General features: G+C 42.5%; 1 protein-coding gene across 5 annotated transcripts in view; it reads left to right on the forward strand.

Moving 5' to 3' along the window:
* tns2a (tensin 2a) overlaps positions 1-22,773 on the forward strand; it is a 51,981-nt gene that overhangs the window by 8,482 nt on the left and 20,726 nt on the right. For all 5 annotated transcript variants that reach the window (XM_079359416.1, XM_079359418.1, XM_079359417.1 and 2 more), the window contains exons 2-3: positions 9,891-9,996; positions 10,221-10,258. In XM_079359416.1, the coding sequence (XP_079215542.1) occupies positions 9,891-9,996; positions 10,221-10,258 (144 nt within the window). The remainder of the gene's footprint in view (positions 1-9,890; positions 9,997-10,220; positions 10,259-22,773) is intronic.

Below are 22,773 nucleotides of genomic sequence, written 5' to 3' on the forward strand. Positions count from 1 at the left end.
TGTTTAAATGTAGCTGCAACGATTGTTATTTTCAACTTTTCATTGGCCAATCACAATGTCAATTTCACAGTTTTTGGCTGGAGAAACATGGAAAAGGGGAACTTGCAGATAAGTCGCCGATTCGTCTCATTTCATTAAACTGACATGAAATGTTCTGAATGGGGTCATATGATGCAGACCCCCACCTCCTCCTCTCTTACTGCGTCAGCGCCGGTCAGATATCGTTAATGTCGCAGAATCATGTTAGAGAGGGAAGACGCGCGTGTGCGCGTGCAAGGTTTGACGTTACTGGTTATGTAGAACAGGTGAAGCGTTTCTCTTAAGTTCAAATACAACAGTAAATGCAGGTAGAAAACTAAATGATAAGGTAAAAGCAGTCAACCTTGAACTCCTGGGATGTGTAGCTACTTGTAAAGTGCGTACAGATGTTAAAATGTGTTTAGGGTAATATTATCAGCGTCTTCACAGCTTTAGCTTTAATTAGAGTCCAAAGTAAGTTTGTTAAGTTTATTTTACATAGCACTTTTCAAGAACAGATGTCTCAAAGGGCTTCACAACAAAAGCCAAAGATATAACAGACATTATGAAGATACAAAAGCAGAAACGAAGTGATCAGGTTTAATAAAGGATGGCAAAGCCAAACACATTGGTACTCTGCTGCTTAAAAAAATGTCAGAAGGATTCTCAGGTCCTAAAATGCCAATGACAACAGTAGGACTTTTCTTTATCTTGTTTCTATCTATATCTAAATGTGCATTTTTGTACCCTGCTAAAGGAAAGTAGTCTTACATTACATCAAAATTATTGCATTTATTAGTAATTTAAAAGATCTATCTTAAAGGATTCTGCAAAGGAAAGCTGTCATATCTTTTCACACAAAGGTGGCCACACAATGGTGCAATGGGTGAGAGTGTTTGTAAACGCGTGACAACACAGGTTAATCAGTGTTTCTGGTTCATACAACGGCCAATTAATGTTGTCAGATTTCCCATCCTGCTTATGCAATGTGAGGGAAAAAGCCAGGGATTAATAACAAGATAACATTGTCCAACCTTTCAGACCTTTCCTTTTCTGATAGCAGTGCCTATGTGAACTATATGGTAATACAGATAAGCTAGAGACTGACTGCAACTATAGATCAGAATGGTTTGAGGGCGTGTGGTTTAAAAAAAAAAAAAAAATCCAACTTCCTTGAAAAAACCCGGGCATGGAATTGAACTACGTAATGGTCCTCCTCATCCTCCTCCAACAACAAACACTGCTGCCTCAGAGAACTAAAGTTAAACCCTGAGGTGCTCTGCTGGAGATGCTCCGTCACTAACAGCACAATGCATCACTGTACGATGCTGTACTCTATATACTGTCGGTATTGTATGTTTGTAATTATTGGGTGTAACTGAGAAGTTTGATGGTCCAGAAAGGGTTCACGTGTTTATTTGGGACATCCCCCGTTCAATGCCAAGCCAACAGGCTGAAACAGAGGCCAGTTCACATTCCCTCGTGCCAGATGCACTTACACTGAGTTCAGATGTACACGAGGAGCTTTTTCTTTGGAAAATCATTCAGCAAAAGAAGCCACAGGTTTCCCTGAACCTTGCACTTCTATGAGTCATGTGTATGATTCTGCTGTCTGATCAGATCTGTCTGGTCCTCTCTAATGCGCTTAACCACCATGGATGATGTCATCAAGTTAGAGAGGCCCCCTCGCAGTACATGGAAACCATTTTTATACAAAACAGATCCTGTATTTTGTGGGTAAATATCAACAACTGCAGCAGGGGGTTTTGTGGTGCTGCTGGAGGATTATGACTTTCTTTTGTGTGTGTGTATGCGTGTGTGTGTGTGTGTGTGTGTGTGTATGCGTGTGTGTGTGTGTGTGTGTGTGTGTGTGTGTGTGTGTGTGTGTGTGTTTTATGTAGCAGGAGTCTTGTGAACGGAAGTGTGTCATGGCGGTACTCTGACCTCACCTCGGGAACAGGCAGTCTCTGTTCCCTCCACTGCCTGTCCCACCCTTTGGACACATGCGTGTACACACACAAACACATCAATTGGAACACATTTATTAACACACACGCCCGGCCTCCATGCCAACTAAAATGATGCAGGAACTCCGACACCGGCCCATTGGAGGTGCTCTGAATGCAGGGTGTGATTTAAGTACACAGGAAGTCCCAAACATGTCGCTGAATGACTTTTTGTGTTGTATTGCATTTAGTCTAGCAGGAGAAATACGGTCGGTTCTGATGAACACTCACTTTGTGATCTGCCTATGTAGGACTGTGAGGGTGAGTTTAAAATGTTCATGTGGCAAAGATCAACTCATCACCGAGGGGGGAGTCCTTTAATCTGTAGATGATGCTGCATATTGTAAAAAACAAACATTTGAATATTTATGTTTATTTAATGTTGGGCTTGTGCCTTTACTTAGATACGACAGTGCATAGAGTAAGACATTGGGATTGAGAGCGTGGTATGACGCGCTGGAAAGCAGCCGCCGCTCTGACTTGGAACTGGGCCACCGGCTTCGAGGGTTATAGCCTTCTTACAGTGGGTGGACCTCACCACTAGGCCATCAGCGACTGGGGATCAGCGGGGATATTGATGCTTAAGTAGGGTGATCTCTTAAGCAGGGTTACTTTTGCTGTCGATAAATATTCTGATTGCCTGTCAGTTAGAGTGATTATGATCTACTCAATAATATGGCCCAATAAATGACTTTACCTGACTATTGCAATAGTCTGTTGCAGAGTGGTTAAAGCTTAAGTCTGTCATTTGATTCCTGGTAGTGTTTTTGTTTAGGAAGTGGGTCTTTGCACGTCGTCTGATGCAGACCCACATGTTTGTGACTTGTATAAAAATCCCTCAAAGACGGCCACCAAAATTGATTGTCACCTTTTCTGAGTGTCATCACGTCTGTTGTTTACATCCTGGACATCCTGTGGTTGCATACGACCTGACCTCTCGGTGCGCACTCTCGAGGCAACTTCCGGTGACATGCGCAGTGAGTAACCAAGAACGAGAACACGACACAGCCACGTGTGTTTATCTCCAGCTTAGACACAGGGCACATTCTTAGATACTGAGGTTCAACTCAGTGAATTCCTCTAAAGATCTCTGCTAATTTGCCTCTTAACGCAGGAATAAGTCAACGGGAAACCTTTTGCACATTAGATGGAATTCGACTCGTATCGTGCTTTTCTAGTCCTCTGATAAGTGAAAGCGCTTTTAAATATCTCATTCACACCACATTCACACAGTACTGATGCTGGAGGCTGCTACACAAAGCAGCAGGAGAAATCCAGGGTTCAGTGTTCAGGACACTTTGACACCATGGTTGGTTTATCTGATAACTGAAAATGATAATTGATTAACCAATAAGTCATGTAAGGTAACTCTATCAAACATTCATTGAACTGTCAGCATTTGTTACAGTTTTATATCTTATGTGATTATGTGATGGTACACTGAATATCTTTACCTCAGCAGTTTGGAGAGGAGGGCTTATTCCCTTTAAATACATCTTGGTTAAGATGCTGACCAAAAATACATGTCAGGGAATTTGCTTTGGTTTTACCAAAATTGGTGAAATGTTATCTAAATCCCTAATTGAAGACTTGAGGTCAAACATCTGCAGTACATTTCCAAGTTCCTCTGACAGGGAGGATGACCCAGTTGCGTTGAAAAGTTGATATTGCTGGTCTTGCTATATCAACTTTGATACTTTTCATGAAGCTTTCCATGCCAGTGAAATGTGGAAAGTGTTTGATTTCATGCTTGGTTTTGTGGTAGTGCCGGTGCCCATGGCGATTATATTCAAGCTAAATGAATCAACTTGTTCAAAGTAGGTCAGAAGGATCAAATGATCGCATTTAAGGACCTGATGCAGTGCCGGGTGTCTGCTCTCAATATAATGATGTAAAGATCTGAGGACAAAGTTCCATTATGAGTTCTCTTAATGACAAAATCAGAGAAACGAGTGCGCCCTCAAGGGTTCTTATGATGCCTTCACTGACCATCTGCAGCTGAAGCTGAGGTCACAGTGGTCAGTCCTGTAGTCAGTAATGTACCACTCCCACACAATGAACAACATTGTCTAAATATCAAGACTATATTTAGAAAGAGGGGAATGAGCCAGAGAGTTTCCAGAGATGTGTGTGTGTGTCTGTTTGTGTGTGCACAAATGCCTCCCTCTGTTTCTATTTGTTTTGACTTTTTTTATGTATAAATCTCCCCCTGTGTGTGTGAATTTCTTCTACATGTCCAACCCCTCCCTCATTCAATCCCGCTACTGTTCTGTGACGGCTGGCAGACGGGCAGCGAGGAAGGGGAGGGACTTCTGGTTAGAAAGCTTCTCTTTGACTGCAGAGACCTCTGGCTTCTTTTCTGCCAAAAGTGAAAAAATATATAAGAAAAAGGAGTTTCTTGTGTGAAGCAGCAGATGTTGTAGATGGAGGTGGGGTCTTTGCTGTCACACATTGGGGGGGACGCAGGGACTGGAAGAGGAAAAGGGTGAGGGCTGTGTGTTTCCACTGGCTGTCTGCAGGGATCAGCACGTGAGTGAGTGTTTGTGTGCAGTTTGACTTCCTTGGGTCTCAGGTAGCTCTTTACAACTTTTCTGTGGAAATGTAGACAAGTCCCAGCTGGTCGAGGATTTGTAGCTTGACTGGTCAGATGTACCTGAAAGGTTTGTCACGATACCAGAATTTTCTGCTTCGTTATGATGCTAGTAAACAACATCAATACTGCTTTTGATTTCCAGCAACAAAAAAATGAAGTCCTATTGGCACCAAATATTGGGTTATTTCTCCTGTCTAAATTCAGTTTGCACCTTTTCGATATTGAAACGCTGTCAACATGTCGGCCAGTTTAGACAGTGCTCTCTTTTTTCCCTCAAGGCAGCGTTTGCTTTGCATCAGTCATGAATAAATAATAAATAACAGAGATCGAATCTCTACAAAACTCGTGGTATCATAAAGTAATGAAGTATCTTAGATGTTGTGCTTAGGAGGCTTTGTCAATTACTGTCAACCAAATCTGTGTGATTGTAGAAATGTGCATCTTCAGTCTGCTGGAATGTTTTCATGCAATCAGTGCGAGTGTTTTTCAGCATCACTCCAGTGTTGTGACTACACACCAGCACATGTTTTACCAGAGAGAGATGCATTGAATCCATTACGGTGCTGACACTAACGAGTGTCTCGGGGACCCAGCTCAGTATCACAGGTTGTGTTTAGCTCTCGTTTCCGCCGCCTCCTCCAGCTGTTTTCTGTTTCGCTGTGTTGTAATCCTCCTCAGAGCTGTAAAAACTCCTTCACTGTGGTTTCCTTTGCTGGACTCCCAAGTTGAGCAGATGAACTCCGTGTGCAACGCTTTCCTTTATCAAGCTGATCATCAATTAGGAACTCTTTAAGTTCCACCCTGATTAAGGACGGAGGTCGTGTACTTTCATGTTATAATTATAGATGTTGGTGTTTGGTACTTAACTGGACTTTAGCCAATGTAAATAACATATGTTCTTATACTGTATAGCTTCTTCATTTCCATATCAAATCACTATTTACAATATTACAAGCTATTTAACTCTGAAAAGTGAGTGTAAAGAAGAAGTTTTGAGTTATTGTTTCGGTTTCAGCTGGTAGCCTTTAAAGAAGACATATTACTGTTGCTTCAACATTTTAATATATGAGAGTTTTTAGAAAAGAAAAACATCATTTGTTTAATTGTATGATCCACAGCTTATTGATATTATGCTTTCAGTGTGAAAAATGATCAATTTGTGAGTCTAACTTTGAGACAGTTAACTTCTTTGTCTTCCTCCCACTGTGGCTGCTGGATTCAAAAATCTACCAGATATCTTTTATTTGAACAGGCAAATGTTTGTGTAGGCAAACACTGACATGCTCTTTGACTCAGTCAGGAGCTGAACGTCGGAATTGTTTAAGTTTCTTATTTTGAGTCAAAGACTGAGGTGTCTGCAAATAATTCTCGACTTCGAGGCGAGATAATCAAAGTCTGGTTTTGAAAGTACATGAGCCATGCTGAGAGTCGTCACAGTCTTAAAGGTTTCTGCTGGAAACTGTGAGCTTCTATGGCCTGTCACGCGATACTCAACTCGTGCATGCATGGGACAATAGAAAGAGGTTTGAACTTACTGTGTGCGTTCAGCTCTCAGGAAGATGTCGCTTCTAACTGAATCTGTGTGGTTTGAAGTTTCCTTTCTCTCCTGCGTTTTTATTTTCAGACGATTGAGTAGTGTTAAGTTGCTGCTGCTCGAACAACCCACGCCTTTTTCAATGGCATAATCACTGGGGACTTCATTGGTGAAGAAGTAAAAAGTGTTAATGGGGCGACGATAACAAGCGTTTTTCGATAACACTGTAGGGACACAGCCACAGCCCGCTTCTATGAATCGTCTTGGACTTCAGACTGTCGAGACAACAGTTTCGAGGGTCCTTCAGCAGGTAGAGCCGTTTTATTGGAGATACAAATCTGAGCTGTGTTAATCTCAAGTGACTCTATAATGCTCCCTATCCTCCATCAGGGTTTGTGTACTCTCATGCCAAGTCCATGTCGTAGCCGTTTACGGGCTTTTGACCAAATCAACTGGCCCACTGGATCAAGCTCTCCTCTTTAAAGTGAGATTTTGGTCTACTGTGCAGTATGATAAATGAATTTCAAACCTCAAAGAAAGTGAAGTAAGTTCAAAGTCAATATTCTTTCATAATGTACTTGTGCCAATGTGTTTTTTAAAACCTCATTCTTTGCAGATATTAAACATCTTAACCTCGTCGCTCCATCCACTTGGCTAGCATATCATGTTTGACAGGAAAAGTCAGTCTATCATTGTTTTGTTAAGACAAATTTCCCCATCTTCCTTTGTATGCCTTTAGCCACGTTTAGATGGCTGTGAGGAAACAGTTGGACGTAGAACGATGAGGGATTACATGCGATGAAGTCTCCTGGCTTGATGCAAACCGGAGACATTGAGGTTCATGGTCAGCGCCTTCACTCAGGCCACCAGGACATTTCATCAACATCAGTTCGTCTGGATCCAGTCCCCTCTCATGAACCACTGCATTGCAGCATACATCTGAGCAGACCTTTTATAGCATCCAGTAGCAGCGATGCATCCCTCCCTGACCATGATTGCCTGTGGGTGGATTATATCGAGGTCTTGATTGTGTCTGAAACTGGAAGAATGCTACCAACCTCTCATCTCAGTGTTTATCTCTCTGCCCACACCACCACTGTGGTTTAGCTGACAGGTTGCTGTTTTATTTAAACGTGCCCTGTGTACATACTCATGCATGGTCATACACACACACATCCTTTACTTTAAAATTATTCAGAGACTGAGAATATTTCAGTCTGAATCCACAAGTATGCACGAGAGGTTTGGAGTTCTTTTATGACTGTGTGTGTCCAAGTCTGCATGGTCAGTAGGCATACATGTCAAGCAGAGCTAATGAGCAAGGAATACACGGGGTAATTAAATTGGTCATGAGGAGAAGGAGCTTGTTATGTTGAGGGTTTAGGAAAGGGACTTGGAGTCAGTAAGGCGAGCAAAATTAAGGATTCGTGGAAACATGATCACAATAAGATAAGATGAAATCACGAAGAACCTTTTTTTTTTTTTTTACTGTGAGAAAATGAGAAGAGGCTGAATCACGCTAAACCAACAAAGAAATGATTTAAAAGAATTGCAATGTTTCCTAAAGAAACGGCTGCGCAGTCTCAAACAGGGACGTCAATCCCCCCGACCACAACTTATCACGTAACTCACATCGGCCTTGAAGCCACCCAGCCTGTGCACCTCCACCGTCCATGTTGCTGTGGTTGAAGTACACTTGTAGTGGAGCAGGCCAGCAGCCGCTGAACACTGGCAGAGGGTGATGCCAGGCAGGCAGCTGTCCAAACACCGTCCAGTCCCTGGAGTCGAGTCAGAGCAGCAGAATCATGGAAAAAGTGTGCAAACAGCACCTTTTCTTTGTTACTAAGGAAGAAAAGCAGAGGGGATAAAAAAAACCCTTTATATATGTGATTCACTTTAATTATGGAAACATGGACATTTAGATACATTCGTATCATTTTAGCTTTGCTCACCTGTTGATAGTGTTTGTACATGCGTGCTCGTGTCTGTGTGTGTGTGTGTGTCTTTGTTTGCAGTCAATGTCCATTTTAAGTTACCAGACAGTGCATTTGTCCCACATAAGGTTTTTAGTTTAACAAGTGCGTACGTTGTTAAGTGAAAGCTCATGTGTGAAGTTTCCAGGTTATAAAACAGACTTAGACTAATACTGATGTCTTTTTATGACCTAAGACGGCAAAACCAAAGCATCAGCAAGACAATCCAACACATGTTTATGCCTGTATCTACACAAGAGGATTTACATCACACTGCACGAAGTCTCTTTTTCCCATTGCAAAAAATCCAGCTGTGTGTTACGCTTGATTTTGAAAAGACAGCAGGATGAGACTTCCTGTTAAACACCCTTCTTTCACCTGTACAAGGCACATCAGCAAATAGACAAGATTTCCTGGTTTGTCCATAGGGGTCGCCAAACTCACCAAAAGTCCCTCTTGAAAATGTGACCTTGTGAAAACGCTGACAAAAGTTGTCACTCCAGAATCAGTGGATGTCAGGATGGTTCTGTGAGCGGAGTGCGACACGTTAGCCCAGGTTTTAAGTTTGGATTTCTCCAGTGTTGTTTTCAATTTTCAGAGTTTCTGGCAGATGACGAAAGATCTGCAGAGGTCTCCCCAACACAAGCTCATTTTGTTAACTTGTGTTTAAAACGACTTGGATGACCTAGACTGTTACAGTTAGAAAGAAATGAGCTGTAATTGTTATAACATTATATGTCAAATAACAAATATGTCAAATGTGTCTCCATTTAGACTTCATCATTATACTGACTATATGATTTTGTCCATGTCCTGAATTAAATCGTTTTATCCCAGAATCATATCCTGCTCCAAATCCTTCATTTTTGAGAAGAGTCAAGTTTTCCTAGTCTGTGAGAGTTACCGCTAACCATGACACTGCACAAACGGCTTCCCCCTCCTTTGTTTCCTTCTTCCCTTCATGCACTCATGCTTATAACCATGCTTAGCCTTCCCCATACTTAGCCCGTAGTTTGTAAATGTTCTCATGTTCAAAGAGTCCCGTCATGCCCAGTCATCTGTGGATCTGATCCCATGTTGGGAAACAAAGAGGGATTGAGCGGGAATGTCAACCACAATCCCTTACAAACGCTGACTTACACACTGGCACACATGCTAAGGCCTGGTTTAAGACGTGAAAATAAAGACAGTTGATTATTTTCACTCTCATGTTGAGAATTGGACCAACATGTTTGCTCTTTTATATCTTTTCCCAAACCATCACACCCCTTCAAACGCAGTGAGGATTATCGTGCGGTTTGAGCGGGGACCACAAGGATTATTACTGGAAAGTTACACAACCAGAACCGAAGTTCAAGAGGCAAATGGAGAAAAGAATAAGTGGTGGATGATGTAGAGTTGTGCACTCATTCACACAACCATACTCTCTGGTCTGCTCCGGTTAAAGCTGACAGCTCTAATCTCCTGACATCGTTACGGCCCGCTAAACCCTTACTTTGTTTTCTTCTTTCCTTTCCGTCGAATGAGTCGGGGAAGTCCAGTTTCTTTTCTGTGTCTTGTTTTCATCCTGTCAGAAACGTGAAGAGGGACAACACACAACATTTAACATCTGCCAAGTCAAACTCTTGGATGAAGGTCAAACAAGGATCACTGTTTCTGAAAATGTTCTGTACAGTGTAACTTCTGGTCCGGCATCAAGTTTCTAACTGCAAATGAATCGTGTCGTGTTCCTCTGTGTGTGTGTGTGTGTGTGTGTGTGTGTGCAGGGGGGGAAGGGAGAGCCCCACGCCTTCAAGGAAAAGACCTTCAAGAAGAAGCGTCAGTGCGCCGTGTGCCGTCAGAACATCGACAGCCTTGGCTCCTTCTGCAGAGGTAAATGTTCATGTGGTGTCTTCAGTGTTGCCCTTTAATCACAGCTGAATAGATGACCGAAAACGACCAATAGGAACATAGTCAGCAATGTCATGACAGAGTGAAATGAGATAAAGATTTTTGAATTTGTCAAATACGAATGAATCTAAGCAACACATACTTATTGATGTAAGGTGTTCGTTCATCTTGCCTTCTGTTTCTTTCCTCTCTCCTTTTTCTCATAGTTTGCAAGACAGCCACCCACAGGAAGTGTGAGGCCAAGGTAAGGATACGAATAAATGATGTTAATGCTCCTGTGAGGAGTTGTATAGCAGGTTATAAAGACTGAGATTTGTACTTGTAATGATACGACGTAAGCCCCTTGCACACATTCTGATCACTTCGAGAGGAGTTCGGGACAGCCTGCCCCTGAAATCTTTCTGAGTTTCTCTTTCACACATGAGAATCACAGCGGCAGATTTCGCTGTCAGACGGGAGGCTCGCTGGTCTTAGAGGGCAGGACATGACATACTAAGGATGCTCTGGGATACACAGTATAATGTTGATCAAGATGGCGGTCAAAGCAACAAAATCCAACACTCTGATGACTTTTTTGGGGGGGTTGAATATGATGTAATTGCAAATATTTACAGTATCAGGAAAGAGGGGAAAGAAAACACAGACAAAAAATATAAAGCAGCCTCATTACATCACCCAGACTTATTGCAGACTTTTTTTCAGGGACTGTATGATTGCATGAAAAGCACGGTCAGTCATCATTACTGTTCAAATGAACATTTCTTCACCTGAATTTAAGGTCAACACCAAGAACAGCTCGTTACCGTCAGAAATGTCCGTAGATTGGCATCTAGAGTCAGGCTGAAAATGTGGTCGCTTGTGTCAGCAAACAAAACCCCTGAGGAAAGTTTGGGATATTTTCAGGAGTGTTTTGCATTTTTAAAAGGGGCTCTGCAAAACTAGAGAATCAACATCAAGACATTGATTGGCTATTGTGTCAAACTAGGCAATCGATAGCATGCTACCAAAACATCCTTTGTTTACATTTGGCACTGCTACGTTATACAATGGATGATTTGCTTACCTGGTAAGTGACAGCAGGAAGGTTTGTGACAGAATAACTCTGAGCATGTGCACGGCCAGATGTGTCACTTTGGGTTACCTGGATCGACATAAGATGAAAAGTTCTTTTTGAGCAAATCATTTGGTATTGATCCCTTTTATAAATGATTGAAGGTTGAACATGAGAACCAGGTTAGCGGTGCAGGCGTCACCTGCCACCACAATGACCCAACTAATTCAAGGTTAAGCCCAGATGCTGACCCTCTAATCTGGCTAGACCTCTAAGGATAAACCTTCCTTTTCATCAATAGTCAGTGGTAATGCACTTGACTATATGCATCGTAAGACTTAATGGTGTGAGTTGTTCTGCTGTTGGCTTGCCAGTGAGGTGTAAAATGATACAGGACAGTGGCTGCACGAGGGCAGAAGTCTTGAATCTTGGCTAACAGGAAGGCCGCTCGGTTACATTCCTCAAACCGAGCTGCAGCTCTGGCTCAAACCCCACACTGCTGCCTCTGTGAAAGGCTCATTGATGGAGGGATGGTATAATGAATAGACAGAGGGTTGCAGAGGGGGAGAATGCCAACCATGGGCAAAGTGAAGAAGAGGAGGTCAATGCTGTGCCCAGGGGAGCCTTGGCAAGCATGAGGACGAAGGAACGAAAGCCAAGGGCGAAGGCATGTGGAATAGGCGAGCCTCATTCTTCCTGCTTGGCTCCATCCTCCTGTCTGTTATCTGAGAGAGGCCTGCAGATAAGTTCAGAGATGAAAGATGGGCTTTCAAACAGCACATGTAATAAGAAAGTAAAACTAGGCTTTTCAGTGAAACTTGTGATATGAGTTGTGTATTTTTTTTCATCGCTGCTTGGATTGAACATGCAGGGCAGATTCTGAACATGCTCGACTCCTCAAGTTTGCTGCAAGCTACAGTCAGCTAACGTACTGGAAAGAGCTCACCTTGCTTGTGTGAATGTGGTGTGGATGGGTGGATGTGACATGGTGGGAAAAAAAGTGGTTTAAGTTGTCAGAACTTGCTGTAAAAGCTGAAGTCCATCAATCATTTTACAGTTTATTTGACAAATTGGTGTGTGCTTTTGTGAAGAATTCTCAGAATCGTTGCAAGTGGGTGGATTGTATAACAGCGAATAATAAAGAAATATTGACTTTTTTTTTCAAGCAGAGAACAAAGTCGAGTTAACCCTCTGAAGTGGTGAAAATAGTTTTTTATTGTGACGTCATTTCTTGGAGAAATGCTCCATAGCCCAAAAACCAGGTCATTATGATGTAAAAGTTATGGGACACAAACAGTTTTGAAGTCTATGGGAAAAATATATTAAAACACATTTTCTGCACATGTTCTTTCAATCAATGCAAAACATGTTTCAGTAGTTTTTATATGCAATGTACCCGATACACCCGATGCTAAATCTGGACTCTTAATTAGGGTCCAGATTTAATTAATTAGGATGTTATGCTGACCGTCTTTAAACATATCCTTGTTTGATCCAATCGCAAATGATTCATATTTATTCATATTTTGACAGATTTATGCAAACAACAATGTACACTTGTGACATTTCAGTCACCTTCAGTAGATCTGTTTTCACGGTCAATCTAAGCAGGATATGTTTTTTCTAACAGCCTTACTGTAACTGTCGGATGTGTTGTTGTTGACTGTTGCTGGGAGATATCCATCAGTGCTGCCCAGGAAGGGAGAGGTCAGATAAGGGAGGGTGTGGGAGTCTGTATCCATCTCAGCTGGTATCTAACCTTGTATAACGGGGGAATATTCATTACAAGATGGAATCAAGTGCTGTAAATTTAAAGAAGCATACTTTATAAGTGATGAGAGAGACGTGTCTTATTTATAGACGATAACAGATCCCAGCTGTCTGACTGCCTACCTAATTAGCTTTAGCTTCTTTGTATAGCAGCTGTTGTTACCTGTGTAACAAGTGTTATCCGTTCAAGGTGTTTCTTCACATGCACTACATTCACATCTGGCAGTTATCAAATATAACCTTGAGTGTGAGTACCTCAACCGTCCTTGTTAGCATATTTACCATTTTGGTGTGTTTATGTGCACGCACACATCTGGAGGTCTGTCATCTGTTAGACATCCTGTTCTCCTCAGGTTCCTACTTACATCTGCACCTATTTACTTCAGCAGCACTGTAAACGTTGTGACACATCTTCTCATTTAAACAACGTCCAGAATTAGTCAGCGAGTACGCTCCAGGTTCCTGGGAAAACCCTTTCATAATTCTGACATTTCCCACATGGAGAAAATATTTGGTGGTTAGAAGATGGACAAGTCGTGTTTTTGTCGCCGCTTGGTTGCCTTCTGTCATTTTGTTCCCGACTTTTTTGCCCACGGGGTCGAGAGCCTCCAGCTGACCCATCTCCATGCTATAAAAAACAGAGACTATCTTCACTGTCTATCTCTGACACACACAAATACACACAGAGGGTAATAAACAGATTTTTTTTCCAGCATGTTCTTCTCTCAGAGAACAGTTCCTCCTTATCTCTGATCCCAAGTGGAAAATTGAGTCCAAAGGGAATCACGGGCAGGGAGGAGAGGGGGGGAGGGGAGTGACAGGGGCCCAGGGGCAGGGAGACGGAGAGACACAGAGGAGAGAGGGGGAGTTTGAGGAACAGTGGGAGGAGGAAGGATTAAAATTAGTGAAATGCAGCCCGCGACAACTTGACTGGCCTGTCAGTTTAATTAGGCAAGAAGAGGAATTTCCGCTGGTAGGCGAGAAATCTGCTCAGCTCTCAGACTTTGTGATACAGGAGAACCCACATTTATAGGAAATGACACAGGATTACATAACAAAGGCCAATTTGTGATGATGATGCTGCTAGTCCAAATCCATATTTGGAGCTTTGTGCCAACATCACCAAAAGCAACAATATGTAATTCAAAGTAAAAGTGAAACAACTTTAAACAAGGAGAATAGCATCTTTCCCATGTTCACAGATGGTTGGCAGCAGGCCCCGGTCCTCTCAGTACTGTTTGATTCAATAGCTGATGCTTCGAGACGAGAGGATGGTGATGGATGAAGCTAACAAAAGAAAAGGAGTCAAGCGAGAAGCAACAGATTGTAACGTTCAGTGTCTCATGTTAAGCAGATTTACCAGGTGCAGAAAGTTCTCTAACAAAAGTTCTGTCACAGGTTTGCATACGCGGCAGCCCCCCGTCAACAAATGCTCGCTGTCTACATCACTGTTTTACCAGAGTGCAGTAATACTAATAAGATTCCCTCATCATGCGACATCTTCACAGCTCAGAACTTGGAGTTCTCTGATGAAAAGATGAAATGTTGATTCATCATTCTCCACTTTATTGTCTTTATTTCCAGTACATGTCTACAAACATGACTTACTCATTGTTAAAAATAGAAAAGGAGGGACCATGAAGTGCAAAGGTCTACAGTTGTTTCTTGAGCCTGACAGACTTCGACATTCTTTAAGTGCGACTCTTCACATCAGTGACTGACATTTAAATATGTAATGTTTTTCACTGTCCCGACAGGAAACACGTCTGAATGATAAGCCATGACACAGTTGGTGTATGTTGGCAGAGCAGAGCTGTGTATCACTGTAATTACAATCCCTGCTTCCCCTCTGTGTATCAGGACTCCTGCTCTTATCCGTCCTTATCCACTGAAACATTTTACATGAACTGTCTGCAGCGTCTGGTCCTCTTTACAAGAAGAGGATGTACAGGCTAATACAGATAGATAGAGTGGAAATGAGGGAGGATGCAGGGATAAGAGGAAGAGCAACATGACCCCCAATGTTTCTCTGACATGAAAGCCTTTCATCAGGACAGTTGTGGTCCCCCCCCCCCCCCACACACATGTTATGTTTCTCTCAAAACAAAACAGAAGGAGAATCCGTAAGTCTGCAAATATTTTTTGTATTAATCTAATAATTTTTAAACCCTTTTGTTTACTGGAGCCATTTTCCTTAAGGCCACAGGGCTTACATTCGATTTTTTTTTTTCTGGCTTACGGACTCAAAACAAAGGATGTGATGAGAAGATGGAATGATGGAGTGATGTTGTGTTTCCCGACAAGAAGCTCAACATGACAGCTGACCCAACAAGCCCCCCGCCCCCCATCCCACTGACTTCCTGTCAAATAGGAACCTCATGGCCACTTAACTTCCTGGTTGTTGCTATAGGAATATGTCACTCTTTTCATTTATAACATGTCAGCTACAGATTTGCTTTCAGCTGTTTTCAGTCTCCTGTAAAATCTTCTGGAGTGGAAAAGTATAGCAAAAATGAAGTTTTGCAGGATCTGTGTGACATTAAGTGAGTAGAGTAGTAGTAGTAGTGAGTAGTCTCGACTTAGATTTTTGTGGTGAGACCTCTGGTTCTCGTCCTGCAGACCTTGCACTTCATGAAATCCTGATGCATTCAGTGTGAGTCATGCAGGATAACGAGATCCAACTGTATCATTTGAACATTTCAGAGACTATGAGTGTCTCTCCTGTCTGAAGGAGTCGCCATTTTATCACAGACAGCTCTGGTGATTGCCTAGATAGGCTGGTGTGTTTTGAATTTAAGCTCTGTGTGTGTGTGTGTGTGTGTGTGTGTGTGTGTGTGTGTGTGTGTGTGTGTGTGTGTGTGTGTGTGTGTGTGTGTGTGTGTGTGTGTGTGTGTGTGTGTGTGTGTGTGTGTGTGTGTAAAGGAATGAGTGGGTAAGGGATGTTGATGAGAGTTAAAACCATAAGCATGACAGCCAACGTAGCCAAGTTGGGACTCTGCCAGGCCACAGCATGTGTGTGTGTGTGTGTGATTGGGTGTGTGCGTGTGTGTGTGTGCGTGTGTGATTGTGTGTGTACTATTGGGTGCATAAGCCGCACTAATTGGTTGGTGGGTTTGGTCTGTCTTAACAGGAAGAGGCCCTTTGGATATCTCTCTAACCAGGGGTCTTTAGTACTGACACAGACTGAGTCTGAAAATCAGCAAGAAAACACTACGGATCTAACTTTGTGAACGTTTAAAATGCTTTTGTTTGGGGGCACCGGTGGCCTAGTGGTTAGTTTCGTTCGCAAGCCCCATGAAATGTCCCGAGGCTACAGTCCTCAAAGTGAGCACCCCGGGTTCAAATCTGATGTGGCTCCTTTCCCGCCTGTCATTTTGGACTCTGTCCCTGATATCCAACTCGCTCCACTGACCTGTCTCTCTAATAAAGACAAAACAAAAAAAGCCTCAGTTGCCACTACATGATGACGCAGACCTTAAGTTCACAGTGGGAGGCTCAGCTGGGGTGACTGACAGGTGGTCATTGCAGAGCCAGGAGACTCAGGCCTGCTTCAACCCCACCTCTAGAATGATCCAAAGTTAGTCAGCTTTTCCAATATATCAGCTGCCATGCCAATGGTTAAAAAAGCCTCTTGAGAAACCAATGGGGTACATCACTGCGGCTTCATCTATGTTCTGGACAGTCTATGCAAGTGTCCCTGAGGACCTCTGACAATTTTACTTAACAACATTAGTTACAAAACTACCGCTGAGGAAACTACACTTTAAACTGATCCAATAGTTGACTCTTGCTAAAAGTGCTTATTCATGCCTATTATACACTGCTTAGCTGTTTGTTTTAAAAATTATCTTCAAGTTTGCTTGACATCTGAATGGAAACATGACAAAGAAAAAGATTTAAAGATAAAAAGACATGGGAGGGAAAAGGTTGCCACCACACCACAGTGTTGTGTTGTTTCTGAGCTGTGGTGTTCTGCAGAGGATAATTGGCTCTATTGAAACAGCTGACAAGGCATAAGAATGTAAACTCATTTTTGTGCATACAGTAAATACTGTTCTGGCTGAAGCATGCTGCAAATATAGAAAGAGGAGGGGTCTTATACTTGTGGGAATTGTATCCGTGCCTTCTTATCAACAGGATAGATGTCAGAGGCATTTGAGGGAAGCTCGACCACAGGAGAGGAAGATCTGTAATGATGCCTTGTGTTGGTTAGTTCACAAGAGATTTTTCCATTGTTGATGTCTTTTCCCGGCCCATGACTTCCTGCTGTGTTTATGTACTCATGATTATTTTTGTCTATCTTTGAGCTCTCTGCCCGTGTTTGGCTTGGGAAGATGGTGAAGATGGATGCATGAGAACGTAACTGAGGCTCGCTACATGTACCAGGAGACTCTTTTTGAAAGCAACACGTGTGCATTCCTGTTTGTGTTTTCCCTCTGTATAGCTCTATGAGGGTTAACCCTAACCCTCATGTGTCCCCACAACATGGAATTTCATACTACTCGGTCATTAAAGTCCCACAACAGGGACCCGTATGACCCGTGATATCTACGGCCTCCCTCTCAGCAGCCTGGAGCGAAATACGAAACAGCAACAGACAGAGTCCCTTTTCTTTCCTTTTGGGGTCAGAGGAAAGTGTGGGAACAAGAGACAAAGAGTCAGAGAGGGAAACATGTGCTGAAGAGTGAGAAAAGTGGAACGATAGGAAAACTCTCAAAGGCTTTGTTAGTCGGGCTCACATACAGAAAACTATATGGGACCCCTCTGCAAAGTCCAGAGGATACAAATGTTTCACCTGTGGGTGTTGTTTTTACTTAGTCCTAGCCTTGAAGTTCCCTCATGTTAGCCTGGGTGCCCTCTGGTTTTCTCATGAAGTCCACCTTGTCATGATTAAGAGGCATTAGACTTGTGGGGTCCATTTCAAGTGTAGTTATAAAGCTAAGCCAGGTAACTCTCAAAACTGCTGTTAAATGACTCCTGCAGGTTTGGGCAAAGAAGAGACCATCTGGTTTTTTTTGACTGCCAGACATACATGAAAAAGTTCAAGTATAAGTCTCAAGGTTATGTTTCTCTCAGAGTGCAGATTTTTCAGTATATGGGCTTCATAAAGCATGGTATTTAAACCCTTGTCAGAACTTTCAAGCTTGGATTTTTTACAGTAAAGTAACATCCAACCCATGAGTAAAACAAAAGATTTGTCTTTGGGTGAAATTCCTGCACAGCTGGATCATTTATGACTTATCATGAATGAAAAAGAGCAAAATGATATGAAAAGGATGGATTTAGAGTAATGAGTGAGAGAAGTGGGGATGGAGGGGATTTAGGGTTGAGGGATGAGGGAGTAAGGGATCAAAGTAGGAGGGTTTAGAGATGAGGGATAAGAAATTGGAGTCCAGGCCTGATGGATGAAGGAGTACAGTGTTGGACCAGTGTAAGCTGGTGGCAGGAAGTCATGAGGGAACCAGAAGATTACACTGGATTAGGGTTCCTCTTCCAGGAAATGAGCTGTAATGGGTACTGTATTTGGATTTTGTAATAAAAAGAGAAAAACGAAAGGAAAATGTGTGCTGAATGAGTTCAAAACTTGTACTAAGTCAGAGTTGGGTTCATTACTTTGAAAGTAAGTCTTAAGTTTACGAGATTCCTGTCATCGGATAGGAACTCGTTATGTCACTCAGTTCAACATAATGGATATATTTCCACAACGTGAATGCTCCCCCATCCTCCATTGGGCTTCTGCAGAAATGAAAGAGAAACCGTAGAAATGCTCAGGATGCTTTTTTCATGGCAACAAAAGAAAAAGGAAATAAACCATTTTTTCCAGTAGTAGAATAAAAATAACAAAATAACAGGCTTCCACGTTACATTACTCGTTCCAACAAAAAAGTAAACCACATTACTCCTGTAAAGACTTTGCAATGTGTTTGCTCCTATGTGGCCCTAGTTGAATAACTTAAATGCAATTTATATTACGCATGTAGAGTTAAAGCCTCTCACACATTGACTTTCCACCTTAAAATGTCCAATCATTGACAGGGTGAGGCGACCAAACAGAATATTTGAAGCTGTGAGAGCACTGAGGGGTCTATGTACAAAATGAAAATTCCTGAGAATATCAGGGCCTGAAATTATCTAGAAAATATTCAGCTGTTTTTTGTGTAAAAAGGGCTTCAGTCATTTTAGAATATCTATGATTTTAAGAAAAGAAGCTGCTTCACTACCACTTCTGATCAGGCCTTTTTTTCCAGGCAAGTGAGCGAGTGCCAAGACATTATTTTCAACCCACTTTAACTACAAGTGTTGAAATCAGACGTCGAATTGCCCTCTCAAATTGCCCATTTGAGAGCATGTGATTGCTCTCACTCTGTCCTCACACGGTTCCATTTTTAAATTCATGTGAATGTTTTTGTTGTCACCACATTTCTTCTGTCTGGCTTGATTGTAATCGGCCTGGAAATGTTTTTTTTAACACACATCTAAAGGTCTCGCAGATTTTGAATTTGTAGTTCCCCCTTCACACCTGCATGAAAGGGACAGAAGTCCTTTTTACCACAACATGTCTTTCAACATTATAAACCGTTCATTAAAAAAAACAATGAATTAAACAACATGTCCCCTCCTTGTTCCCCAAACAAAAGGCTGAACCAAGTTTTACAATTAATGACAATGATTTATTACAATAATCAAGTGCAACATTAACTGATCAAAAGCAAATAATGATTCAGGGTGACTACTGTTCCACTGCTAAATAAAGAACTTCCAAATCAAAGTCTTGATTGAAGATTTAAACCAAGTGCAGTCACACAGACACCAAAGTGTTGGCGGCTGAGGACTGAATGGTGCTGCTGTCAGTAAACTCCTGCTGACTGAGGGAAGACCCGGCCTTTTTTGAACGTTGACTCTGAAACAATTCGACTGATGCACACCTCCAGTTATTGACCGCTTTCCACAGAGACAAAGATCCTCGCACACAACAGCGCCCACACAAACACACTTAACAGGATGACGACCACTGATCCTCAACACAGACAGAGCACTCACTCAGCACACATCAACACAGAATTCACACACAGAAAATGTTCCAGGGCTTTAGCAATAGTCACGTTGATTATGTGTCTCTTTGTTGAGGCAGTTGTCTGAACTTCATACTCGTCACATCACTGTCATCAGAGGAAATCTCGCCCTCTGGGGTCGTTTCGCTGTAAGCTGTGATGTGGAGTACGTAGTCCCAGCCAGGCCTGCAGCTCTTTCACTGATGATGGTGAAGATGAAAGCACACAAGGTCACGGCCAGACTCGTCTTTCGCTGTTGATTTGTTACAGCTTTCATCAGAGCTCTCTGATTGGCTCTCCCAAGGGGTCTTAAGGAATGGGAATGCTATTAAGCCTCAGGCTTACCATTAAAGGAAATGCTGCGTGAGTGCTGTGATCATATGTGACCAAGGACCACATGGCTTCTGATCTCACCCATGTAGCGACTAGCATATGTTGGCATGTTTTCTCAGTGAGCTAAAAACTGTTGTTAGTTGTGTGATAGGCTGGTGCAGGTGAGGAGACCAGTATGTTTGAGGCAAGCTAGCAAGAGCTCAAGGTTTAGCTGACTGAGTCAGAGAGTGCAATGGGGATTTGTGTTATTGGTGCAAATGAAAGTGACAACAGGTGCAAAGGAAAGGCAAAAGGAAAACAACCCTTTTAAAGGAATAGTTCTACATATGGTGGCCCCCTCTCTGTAAACCTCCTGACTGATTCTTCTCTAGTTTTATGTTCGGATGGTCTCCTTGTCATTAATGGTAGCATGAGGTCGTACCTGCAGCCCGATCAGGTTGCATAGGTAGTCCAACTCTTCCAGAATGGCCCATCCAAAAATGCAGTCACAAGAAGAGTTGCTGTGTCTCCCCTCTCAGTTTCAAGAGCACGGAGGAGACAATAGCAGACCAGCAGTTATATGAAGAGAGGTGGACAGGGATCAACCCAACAGCAGGACCAGTATCTGCTCATCTGTGCGAGGAGGAACAGGAGGAGCACTGCCACAGCCCTACAAAAGAACCTCCAGCATGCAGCTGGTGTGTCTGCTTCTGACCAGATTGTCGAAAACATGAGGGCCCGATGTCCCGAAGTTGACAGGTCCACTATTGGCACCTGTTCTCTTCACACTCTTCTCAAAGGCTGATTTATTAAAGTTATGTTCTCTTGACAAGAACAATACTTGCACAGAGAAGAATGAATTAAGTACTGACCATAAGTAACAGATTAATGAGGATACGATAAGATAGAACTGAATTAATCCTGAAGGATATTCTTGTGCCAGGTTGCTTTAACATGACAGTACAAAAATAAGAGTAGTGCAGCACATAATGTGAACATCAAATACACAATTAAAAAGTGTATAATGCGGCATGGCTCTCAGTAACACTCCTCTCACATACTAGTTTCTCACACTAACAGCATACCAAGGCAGCTACCTCACCCTCTAGTTATCCTTCCCAGAGCCCACAGCTCTTAAGCCATGCGTTTAGCGGAGAGAGCTGTGCACTATATACATTAGCCATGCTTCTTCTGGCTTTGATGGATCAAAGAGCATGTAAAGAGCTGGAGGAGTCGGGCCACTGCAGCAAAAACACAACCAGGAGAGAGGAAGAGGACAGAGGGACGGCAGATGGAGATGGAGGGAAGAGGTCAGGGAAAAAAAGAAGGGGTGGGTTACGAGGCTAAAAGCTCTGAGTGTCACCAGCTGGACTCTCGAGAGGAAGCAGCAAAGGGAAGCAATTTAAGGAACGTAAAAGAGAAAATAAATGGAGAGCACCCCATTAGAAATAATGTCTGATTCCTTTTATTAGATTGGGAAATCTTTGGCTATGTTCTTCTGAGAAAATATCAGCACCTGAGTTCAGATCAAGTTAGAACAAGGTTCTCATTGGTCTTTTGTACAGGTATTTAGTTTCTGATGGTCATATTGGATGAAACCTGTGGCCTGCCAGTTGTAAGACACTTCACATGCAGGGGACAATGACGACACGAGAACAACAGGGAGATTCAAAAGGAAGAAGAAAAAATACAAACAAATGAAAAAGGTTAAAGGGAGAGAAGCTAGAGAGAGTTGTGTGAGAAGGCAATTAAAAAAGGAGGAAGGGAAAGGAAGTTATGACATGGAAGGAGTCGGAGAGGATAAACAAAGGCTGATTACGGGAGAAAATTGGAACGAGAGACGAGAAAAAAGTTATTTAAAAGAGAGGAAGAGGTTAGATGGCTGGAAAGGTACAGAGGTCGGGAAACAAAAACAAAAGCAGGGAAATAAACAGAACAAGATTTGGAGGAAAGATTGATGACATAACTAAGGAGGAAAAAAGAGAAAGCTCCCAATGAGCATTTTTAACAGGGCAGTGTTTCGATCCTTAAGATCTTCCTCGATCTCAACTTAGGAAAAAAACAGAATATTAAAAAAAAAAAAAAAAAGTCATACTAGAGGGAACAGGGATGAAGATTTTAGGAAGACGAAAAGAGGAGGCGAGGAAGGGGGAGTTTAACTGATATAGAGAGAAGAAATCAGATGAAATGGAAAGAAGGCAAGGGGTAAGAGCAGAGAAGGAGAGGACTGGGTGGAGGTCCATTAGCAGGAAGTTGGTGCGTAAGTGTTGGCCGGGGGAGATGGAATCTGGTGTTGAGTGTTTGTTCTGGCTTTGTGGCCGCCCTCTGCTGGCCCCTTTACTGGGCACATGGAGAGAGGGATGAGGAGGAATACATGCAAAAGTGTTGCAAAAGGAATGGCCAATACTTAACCTGATGCATTTAGAAATAAAAGAAGTGAAGGGTGCAGAGTCAAACTTGGGGACGAAATGTCAGACTTTTGGGGACTACTTCCAAGATTGACAAAGTTAGGAGGAACTAGAACCCGTAGATCAATCCAGGAGGTTTTGATTTTTTCTTTTGTACGCTAGTTGA

Source organism: Symphodus melops (genome assembly GCF_947650265.1).
Source record: "Symphodus melops genome assembly, chromosome: 13".
In the NCBI taxonomy this organism is placed as follows: Eukaryota; Metazoa; Chordata; class Actinopteri; order Labriformes; family Labridae; genus Symphodus; species Symphodus melops.